The sequence below is a fragment of the Spinacia oleracea genome, chromosome 5, assembly GCF_020520425.1.
Source record: "Spinacia oleracea cultivar Varoflay chromosome 5, BTI_SOV_V1, whole genome shotgun sequence".
Classification (NCBI taxonomy): Eukaryota; Viridiplantae; Streptophyta; class Magnoliopsida; order Caryophyllales; family Amaranthaceae; genus Spinacia; species Spinacia oleracea.
In genome coordinates, this window is record NC_079491.1 from 122022693 (window position 1) to 122033441 (window position 10749).

At 45.5% G+C, this 10749-nt stretch overlaps 1 protein-coding gene across 2 annotated transcripts; it reads left to right on the top strand.

The window, feature by feature from the left end:
• The first annotated feature begins 4298 nt into the window (after positions 1–4298).
• LOC130461144 (protein MAIN-LIKE 2-like) lies at positions 4299–10188 on the top strand. 2 transcript variants are annotated; one of them, XM_056829105.1, is made up of 7 exons: positions 4382–7699; positions 7773–8402; positions 8488–8637; positions 8709–9038; positions 9104–9252; positions 9325–9423; positions 9502–10188. In XM_056829105.1, exons 2-6 carry the CDS (start codon positions 7842–7844, stop codon positions 9392–9394), a joined length of 1260 nt encoding a protein of 419 aa, XP_056685083.1. In that variant the 5' UTR covers positions 4382–7699; positions 7773–7841; the 3' UTR covers positions 9395–9423; positions 9502–10188. The 2 variants fall into 2 exon arrangements, with proteins under 2 accessions (XP_056685084.1, XP_056685083.1); XM_056829106.1 differs by having other exon boundaries at positions 4299–8402; positions 8709–9020.
• The last annotated feature ends 561 nt before the right edge of the window (positions 10189–10749 follow it).

Genomic DNA, 10749 nt, shown 5'->3' on the forward strand with positions numbered 1-10749 from the left:
AGGCCAGGTCGGCACTTTTCATGGTGATCAACAGCTAGCAAGAGACAGTTATCTCACTACGCTAAGCCCCGAGGCTTGGGGAAAAACTGACGAAGCACGAACAAGCTCTAAAAGAAAGCTAGATGAGATAGAGGAGAAAGTCAAGAAAGAAACCTTCACCATTGCCACGGCGCACATGGAAGGCAGACGACCTGAGCCGGTTGGTGGACATTATGAAATCATCCTCGATGAAGCACGTCCAGATAGGACGGTGCCAGTAGGGGTCTCTCCTGACGACCAGCTTGGGGCACATTTGGTCACTCTCCTGAGAGAATTCCAAGACATTTTTGCCTTTGCTGTGGAAGAAATGCCGGGCATCGATCCAAGCATAGCCGTCCACAAACTCAATGTAGATGAGTCTTTAAAACCTGTTCGTCAGAAGAAGAGAAATCATGGGGAAGCAAGAAACAAAGCCGCAGCGGAAGAAGTTCAGAAGTTGTTAGAGGCTGTGTTCATTCGGCCAAGTCAATATCCAGATTGGGTGGCAAATGTAGTGTTGGTGCCGAAATCCAACAAATCCTGGAGAGTGTGTGGATTATACAGATTTAAACAAGGCTTGCCCAAAAGACAGCTTCCCTTTGCCCAAGATAGACCGGCTGGTAGATTCAACAGCAGGTCATGCTTTGATGTCCTTCAAGGATGCATACTCGGGTTTTCACCAAATTCCCTTGTGGCCAGATGATCAAGAGAAAACGTCATTTGTTACTGAGCAAGGCCTGTATTGCTACAAAGTGATGCCGTTCGGCTTAAAGAATGCGCCGGCCACATTTCAACGTCTGGTCAACACTGTCTTCTCTGGTCAGTTAGGGCGCAATATTGAAGCCTACATTGATGATATGATAGTAAAAAACAAGCAATGTGAAGAACACTTGGCTGACCTAAGAGAAACTTTTGAAACGCTCCGAAAATACCAGATGAGGTTGAATCCAAAGAAGTGTGTTTTTGGGGTGACGGCTGGAAAGTTCTTGGGATTCCTCATTGATGAAAGGGGAATCGAGGCCGATCTTGATAAAGTACAAGCAGTAATAGATATGACGTCGCCAAAATCAGTCAAGGAAGTCCAACGCCTGACGGGATGTCTAGCAGCCCTGGGGCGGTTCTTATCGAGGGCAGGTGACAAGTGTCATTACTTCTTCGGCACAATCAAGAAAAAGAGCAAATTTGAATGGACTGAGGCGGAAGAAACTACCTTCGTCCGATTAAAGGAACACCTCCACACCTTACCTCGGCTTGTCAGTCCTCTCCAGGGGGAAACTTTGTATGTATATTTGGCCATTTCCGAGTGGTCCTTGAGTGTTGTCTTGCTGACTGAAACGGAAGGAGTGCAACTCCCCGTCTATTTTGTGAGCCAGGTCCTGCAAAACGCTGAATTAAGATATTCTCCAATTGAGAAGTTCGCACTTGCGCTGTTTATGGCCAGCAAGAAGTTGCGCCCTTATTTTCTGGCACACAAACTAGTGGTATACACAGACCAGCCTTTGAAACAACCCCTTACTAAGCTAGACGCTGCCGGACGAATGCTGAAATGGGCAATTGAGCTAAATGCATTTGATATCTCATACGAGCCTCGAAAAGCTATCAAGGGACAAGCATTTGCTGATTTCATTGCAGAAATGACGAGGCCAAATTTTGAAAAGAATGTGACGACTCGCTGGACAGTCTATGTAGATGGCTCGTCAACCCAGAACGGGTGTGGAGCCGGCATAATATGTCTGTCTCCTGAAGGAGACAAGTATGAATATGCCATGAGATTCAACTTCCAAACTTCCAACAATGAAGCAGAGTATGAGGCTTTATTAGCCGGTATAAAAATGTGCAAAGCCGCTGGAGCTCAAGAGATACTCGCCTTCTCTGACTCTCAGCTCATTGTGAGCCAAGTAAGTGGGGACTATGAGGCAAGGGACCCTAAAATGATCAAATATATGCAGGCAGTGCATCAAGAAGTAGAACATCTAAAGAGCTTCGAAGCTAAGCAGATTCCCAGAACGGAGAAAAATCAGGCCGATGCCCTGTCGAAACTAACTAGCTCGGCTTCCTGTGATACTCCGCGTCACGTGTTTTGGGAAGTGAAGGATAAGCGAAGTATTGAGCAGGAATTGTGCGCTCCTATAGTAGCTGTCCTGGATCGGTCGTCAACATGGATGGACCCTATCATTGCTTACAAAATGGACGGTACGCTTCCAGACGATTCAAGTCTGGCCACCAAAATACAAAAGAAGAGTTCTTGGTTTGAATGGTGGAATGGAGTTTTGTACAAAAGGTCATTTTCCAGACCTCTCCTGCGGTGCGAAAGGAAATTCTAGACGATTTGCACCAAGGATTATGTAGCTCCCACATTGGAGGACGAGCCCTAGCAGAGAAAGCTTTGCGAACTGGTTATTACTGGCTCACTTTGAGAGAAGACGCCGTAGCCATGGTGCAAAAATGTGACAAGTGCCAACGGTTTGCTCATCTCATCCACAGGTCGGCCCAGCCACTCACTCCTATTATGAGTCCCATTCCGTTTGCCAAGTGGGGGATGGACCTGTTAGGGCCATATACAGCGGCCCCTGGAGGCTGGCGCTATGTGATAGTTGCTGTTGATTACTTTACCAAGTGGGTTGAAGCAGAAGCTCTCAAGAACATAAAGACAAGTGATGTGAGGGCGTTTATTTGGAAAAATATCATGACTCGCTTTGGAATACCACAAGCTATCGTCTTCGATAATGGGCCTCAGTTTGAGACGCCTAAACTGAAGGAGTGGTTAGCAGATTACGGCATACACAGCTGTTTTGCCTCAGTAGGACGACCTCAAGCCAATGGCCAAGTCGAAGCATTTAACAAGATCATCTCCGAGGGGATAAAGAAGAAACTAGATGAGGCCAAGGGTCTATGGGCTGATGAGCTGCCAAACGTCTTGTGGGCCATCCGCACCATGGCCAAAAACTCAACCGGCGAAACCCCATTCCTGTTAGCCTATGGTGCGGAGGCCGTGTTGCCCATAGAAATGTGTGAACCTACACTAAGAGTCATGCTATATGACGAGAATGCCAACTGGGAAATGATAAAGTTGGCCCTTGACTTTTTACCTGAAGTGAGAGGAAATGCAGCATTGAGGCAACAACTGTACAAGATAAGGATGGCGAGGGAATACAACAAGAAAGTCTCTAAAAGAGTGCTCAAGGTAGGCGACTTTGTTCTCCGAAAGATGGAGTCTGTGGGACGAGCCAATGAACAGGGTAAACTGACGCCCACTTGGGAGGGACCCTATGAGATCTATGACGAAGTCAGAGATGGAACCTATCGCATTCAGGACATGCAGGGACGGCCCGCTTCAGTTGTAGAATCCGCAATGGTGCTTTGCTTAGCACTTTTCCAGCTTACTACACCTCCGTTGAGGCAAAAGACAAACCCAGACTGTGATCTGAAATCATCTTTGTCGGTTTGGAAACTTGCGTCCGTATAGCCTTTAACAATTAATTCATCATCTCCACCATAGACCAGGAAATCATCTTTGTGCCTTTTCAGGTACTTCAGAATGTTCTTGGCAGCAGTCCAATGTGCCTCTCCTGGGTCTGACTGGTATCTGCTCGTAGCACTGAGTGCATACGCAACATCCGGGCGTGTACATATCATAGCATACATTATTGAACCAATCAATGATACGTATGGAATCCCATTCATTCGTCTACGCTCATCAAGTGTTTTTGGGCACTGAGTCTTGCTTAGAGTCATTCCATGAGACATGGGTAGGTAGCCTCGGTTGGAGTCTACCATCTTGAACCTATCAAGCACCTTATTGATATAAGTGCTTTGACTAAGTCTAATCATCTTTTTAGATCTATCTCTGTAAATCTTGATCCCCAGTATGTACTGTGCTTCTCCTAGATCCTTCATCGAAAAACATTTCCCAAGCCAAATCTTGACAGAGTTCAACATAGAAATGTCATTTCCGATAAGTAATATGTCGTCGACATATAATACTAGAAAAGCAATTTTGCTCCCACTGACCTTCTTGTATACACAAGATTCGTCTGCGTTCTTGATGAAACCAAAGTCACTGACTGCTTCATCAAAACGTATATTCCAGCTCCTTGATGCCTGCTTTAATCCGTAGATTGATTTCTTAAGCTTGCATACCTTTTTAGCATTCTTTGGATCCTCAAAACCCTCAGGTTGTGTCATAAACACAGTTTCTGTTAAAACGCCGTTTAAGAAAGCAGTTTTGACATCTGTAGGGGGTTTTTTTTTGGTATTTTTCCCCGTTTCCTACAAGGGGGGTTTTAGGAGGCCGGCCGGTTCTTTAAGAGAACCGTTTGAATTTTTGCACCTCGAAGGAGTCGCCACCAAACTCTATTTAAAGTCTTGTTTGGAAAGACCGCAAATGACTCTATTTTTGGATAAGGCCTTGAATCCTTGAAACGGATGGGTGAGATCCGGGCTCGGGAACAAAAATGCTTATTCGGCGAGCTTTAGAAATATTCAAGTACGTTGGCACAACATTAGTTCGAAAATAAACCCTAGATTATGTGGGTTTGAATTTTAGAGCAAAATAGAATTTCTAATTGTACGGTGGTCACTTTGCTTTAAAGATTGATTTAAGGAACCTAAGGCCGGTTTGTCCAAAAATATCTTTGTTAAGCGTGATGTAACCTTTGCATTTTGTTGTATTTAGCATGTTAGTGATGAAAGCGATAAAGCATATAAAGCAACATCACAATACTAAATAAAGTGCGGAATTAGTAAATACAAGACCCCCTAGAAAAGGACTAGGGAGTAGGTCCACATTGCCTAGAAATGGACTAGGCTAGTAAAGATGCGGAATTGAAAGTGCGGAATTGAAATTGCGGTATTGAAATTGCGGCATTGAAAGTGCGATATTGAAAGTGCGATATTGAAAGGTGAGATATTGAAATTGCAATATTGAAAGGTGCATAAATGAAATTTGTACTTGGGAACATGAGATTCGAATGCCAAGCGGCTCCTTAAAAATAAGTGCGCCCGACACTAATTCAAAGCCAAAAATCTCAACTTGGGAGAGGTTGCTCAACCCAAATATCCTAGATTTTGCATATTGAACTTGAAATTGAAAGCTTGAATATTGAAATGTTTGAACTTGAAATGATTGAAATTTGAACTCGAAATGATTGAAATTTGAACTTGAAATGATCCTAGTTTAGGGAAATAACTATGAATAACCCTAAACATGGCAAGATCTTTTGAAAATCAAAGACTTGAACTTGTATATTGAAAATGGAGTTTTGAATCTCAAAGACTAAACCTTTAAATGTTAAAAGGTGTTTATCTTTGATTACCCCATGTTTGATGGTGATTCTAGCCCAAGAGATGATTGTAAACAACTTGGACATCCTTGAATCTTTGAAAATTGTATTTTGTATTTTGAAAAAGTTTGTATTTTTGGAAAACATGTGTGATTGTTGCAAGTGGTGTTTTTTATTGATTAAAAACACCAACTTGCTAATCATTTAGAAATCAAAGCAACATAGTAGATTAGAATGGGATTCGGATTTACCTACTTAGATTTAGGCAAGAGCTCCCAATTGCTTTGGCTTTTAGGAATTTTGTATGTGTTTTTGAGGAGTTTTGAGTTGTATTTTGAGGCGTAATGTCGAAATTACGACGTTGTATTGTTGTGCCCCCCTTTTTTCGATTGAAATGAGGGGTATTTATAGGAGGGAATGGTGCAAAATGCCAACACACGCCAGCGCCGGGCGCCAGGCCAGCGCTGTGCGCTGCTGACGTGGCTTGAATACCGCCAAAGCAAGGACGGGGAATTGTCCTTGTTTCGTCTTGTAGCGTTGTACATGTTGTACGAATAGTACTAGGTTTGGCGTTTTGTATTTTCTTGGAGGTTAAGGCATCGTTTAGCGTCTAAAAACAAGCCTTTCTCGGGTTTTTGAATTCCGGTTTTACGGGACGGGGCCCGGCATGCTCGATTTTGTGGGTTGGCGCCCGAATTTGACTTGCCTTATATGATTTTGAGTGGAAAAGGCCTAGTAAAACCAATGGGATGGTCTACTAGTTGAGTTTGTACTTGGATTTTGAAATTGGATTTGGAAAGTTGTATTTTGTACCGAGTTCCGGGAGGGGAACGGTGTCGGGGGTTGGATTTTGGATCTTGAATTTGGAAATATTCTTAGCAATGGGGATTTCCGCCTGGAGTTACTCCAATCACCTAACAAGGATAATGGTATCGTCATCATCCCAAAGGGGAGACACAAATTAGGTGTCTACAGAATCCCCCACTTTGACTGAGCGTTCGGTTAGGAAAGCGCAAGTCAAAGTATTTCGAAAGGGATGGAGAATGGTCAAGATGTTCTGCAATCGAGACCACTCTTTGTACGCCAGTACCTGCATAAAACAGGCGTTAGAAAAAGGATAGAGTCGACCTCAGTGCGGTTGGTGATGACTCCGGTTTGTACTTGTATTTTTCCACCTTCATTTCAGGACGGAGCTTGGCATCGAAAATTTTTGAATATTGAATTTTTGAATATTGAATTTTTGAATCTTGACATTTGAATCTTGAATTTTTGAATACCCGGAGTTAATCCATTGGGGATGTGCTTTGCTGGGGATAAGAGCTTTTTGCTGGCCCTTAGGTTTTTTGAAATTTCGACTGACTTTCCCGGAGCTTGGGTCCGTTGGGAGTTGGGCGCCTGAGTCATTGTATTTTTCGGACTTTGTATTCTTGAAATATTAATCTGTTTGCACTTGGGGATACAGGTGTATACCCGTATTTTCGATGGATGGTTCGATGCGAAGTTTGATGCTTAGTGCGGAAGACCGTAGCAGCAATGGACGTGCAATCAGCACCGGAGACCGCGCGCGCTGCAGACTCGCGCATCCAGCAGGGCAGCGCAGTGCGCTGGGGCGGTGCCTGGCGCGGGGCTGAGCTATAAAAGCTCCCCTTGCCGTGCCATTTTGAGGCACATTCTCTTGAATTCTTTGCTCTTTTCTCTCTCAAAGGTCGATTAGGCTCTTCCCTTGGTCTTGTTCTTGCCTTGTCCATGTAGATATTTCATGTTTTTGCTTATGAAATAACTCTAGGATTGCATGTAGTTTTGATTTTCTCGTACTTTGAAATGATGCTCGTATGCTTAAGCTTCTTGAATCTTGTAGAAAACTGTTTGATAGCCACTTGAATTTGAACTGTTGGAACTTGTACTTTTGATTTTTTGTTTTTTGAACTTGTATCTGCTTCAGCATGGATAGCCTAGGCGTTGATGTAGAACTTGTATACCTGCTTCGGCGTGGGTAGCCTAGGCGTTGGTGTAGGAACTTGAATACCTGCTTCGGCGTGGGTAGCCTAGGCGTTGGTGTAGGAATTTGTATCTTGAACTAGAGGTCCACTGGGGATTGTTGTTTTGAATCTTTTGACTTTGTATAGGCCAGCATAGGATAGCCCCCAGTTTAGAATTTTGACACTTTGTATGCTACTTGATTTAGTATGCCTCTTCACACTAGGATGAAACTCGCTGAATCATCTGTGGTTCGAGCTGCCGAGGAAGACGCTTCGGATGATGAAGCGACTGCAATAAATGCGCCAGGTGGGGGTATGGTTCCCCGAGATGCTCCCGCTTTCCCTAGTACTGGTTGGATCCCTTCTGACCTGGTGTTTTGGCCGGATTGGCACTTGTCTCAGCGGCCTCGCGCTGGCATGGTGAGTCTTGTACTGTGTTTTGGGTTTGTACTTTGTAATTGTATAGGTCTTGAGCTAACTCGTTCACCTTTAGGCCGATGGAAAGCCGTTCCGTACTTAAAGTCTTCGTGCTGATGCGGAGGCTATGGAGATTTGATCGCAGATGGGCCTGGCCGATTTCTGGCGCACCATGGGAGGTTCTCCGAGGAGAACAGGGATTAAAAACCGTTTGTGGGCTTTGTTAGAGCGGTGGTGGGATACCACCAACACTTTCCACATGGCATGGGGGGATATTACTATCACCCCTCTTGAATTTGCTATGATTACAGGTCTTCCTTTTTCTGAGAGGAACGTGACCTTTGATTGTGAGCTGACGTGGCGCTCGGCCGCTGCCAAGGACTTGCTCGGCCCTGTTGTTGACTTGACTGATGATGATGCTCACGCTTCTGTGAAGGTGATTGTGGAGGCTATCTGCGGTGGGGGGGTGTCCGCGGAGCAGAGGGTTAGGCTTTTCCTCCTAGCCTTGGTGAGCAGAGTGATGGCCCGGAGTAGGAATAGTCGGGTGCACATCAAATTCTTGTCCGCTTTGCGGGACTTGGGAGCTGTTTCGAGCTATAACTGGGGTGGCTTGGCATACAGCCACCTTTTGTACGAGATGAAGCAAGCCTCCCAGACTGCACTAGGGAATGACCCGAGCATGGCTGCTCTTTGGAGCGTGCTGGAGGTATTCGAGACTCCTTGTACTTTGTACTTTGTACTTATATGCTTGTATTTTGAACTTGACTGATGTTTTGCTTGTTCCTCGAAAGATTTGGATCTATGAGCACTTTCCGACTTTGGCGCCCGAGTGTACTAGAGATGCGGCTTACCCGTATGTTGCCTCTTGGATAGGAGCGGTGCGCGTTGGTGCGTCTCTGGCGGCTTCTCGCAGGGCTTGGAGAGTTCTATCCGCTGAAGATGTAATCTTTTGTACTGTTTTGCTTTCTTGTATTTGTATTTGTACTGTTGCCTGAATTGTTTGCTTTTGCAGGTGGTATGGCGTCCTTTCGTCAACGCGGTTGTACCTGTCTCGGCTGCTCGTGCCCATTTCCTGTCTGGGCGGCGGGTTTTGCTTCCAGGGGTGTACCGCCATATGTGGTATCTGGGGGAGCGAGTGTCCCTTCAACACCATTCAGGTGATAGGCTTGTCCCCAAGGATCCACTGGAGTCCATGCTGGCTCTGGATGAAGATCTTGCCCGGCTCTATGCGGAGGCTAGGGGCGAGGCTGTTTGCCGCTCTTGGAGGGAGTTTGTACACAGGAAGGGGAGCTATGACGACTTCCTGAGGAGGCTGGCTCCACCAGTACGCTTCGTACTGCCGGTGAGATTTTGAATCTTGTATTCTTGTGTTCTTGTATTCTTGTATGATTGTATGATTGTATGTAGGAGGAGGAGGTTGATCCTGAGGACATTCCTCGTGCTGATAGGATCCTCCGCTATGAGAACTCGGACGGGGAAGAGGTGGTGGAGACCATTCCTTGGGCTTTTCCTCCGCACCGGAAATCATATGATGATGTACCTGAGCATACGCCCCTGTAAGTACTGTTGCATTTTTGAAACTGTTTGTAACTTTGTATGGGGAAATTGATCTTGAACTTTGTATGCAGGCGCCTCGGGCGAGAGTGCGTCGCTGGATGCTCTTGCTTGATTCTTGGAAGAGGCAGTGTGTCAAGCTGACCCGGTAGCTTTCTGGCCGGAACAAAGAGGTACCTCACTTGATCTTGAAACTATTATACTGGAAATTCCAACTGGGAAATTGATTCTTGAAATTTTATTTTGTATAGGAGTGCCGTCGAGACCGTAGACTCTATGTTGACAGGGAGCATCAGGCTGAGACGTCCTTGGGACAGGAGGGACCGAGCTTGGACCTGGGACAGGGGTCCTGTGCTGGTGCTCATTAGAGGCATTCTGATGCTGAGCGGGGAGCTTCCCCTTTTGTACATGTTGATCCCACCAGGCATTCATTTGGAGGTGCTAGCGGTTCACGACCCTTTGTTCCTCCTTCCGGTTACTACTTTGGAGGATGTGGTCCTCAGCCTTGGGGTGCAGGTTCATGGGCTTGCTATGCGGAGATGGAGAGGATGCGCCAGACACAGATGTTTGGGTCGTACCCGTATATGCCGATGCCGCCGCTTTATCAGTATTCCTCTTCTCAGGAGGGAGCTCATCCCTCCACTAGCACACTTCGTATCTCGGAGGAGGATCCTAGTACCCCTGGGACGGAGCTGGATCGGGAGCTGGAGTGCCTTAGGAGGCTAAACAGGACAAGGCGCCTGTGGTTGACGTCACCGCTGATTATGACTCAGACTGACCCTGCATGGTAGCGAGTTCCAACTTGCCTGAGTTGATTTTGTATAGGCTGGATTGTATTGTATTTGTATGGCTTGAAACTTGAATTTTGTATGGTTTGTATGGCTTTGAACTTTGAATTGGTTTGCAAAATTTGAAGATTGGTTTTGTATGTTTGAATGCTTGAAATTGTATGCGTTGTGTGTGCCTTAGAATTTTGTAGCTATATGCATGCATGATAATTTTGCAAAAAATTTTGAAAAAATATGCCCATTTTTTCGGGTGTATATACCCACTATAAGCCCCCACTTTGACTGAGGTTTTTTGGTTAGGAAAAGCGGAAGTCAAAGTATATTCAACTTTTTCTAATGCACATGCAGACTCGACTTAGGACGCCGATCTAGGACTAGAATGCTTGAATTTTTAAAGAATTGACCCGAAATCTGCCCGAAGCGTTGGTCCGGACTTCTTGAAATTGCGCGGTCTGCGGTTTTGGAATCTTGAATAATGGAGGTTGTACTCTGCTGCCCGAAACACTAAAGAGTGTGTACTCGGAGTCATAAGAGAGGATGGTGGCCTCGTCCTTTGGTGCAGGCTCCCGGCGTCTGGCGCGAGCTTGGTGCCTGGCGCCTGTGGGCTTACCTACAAGCCGACTCTTGTATAAATAGGAGCTTGTTGGATCATTTCTTGCATCAATTCCCTTCCCTGCCATCATTGCATACTGCTTCCTCTCGAAAAGAAAA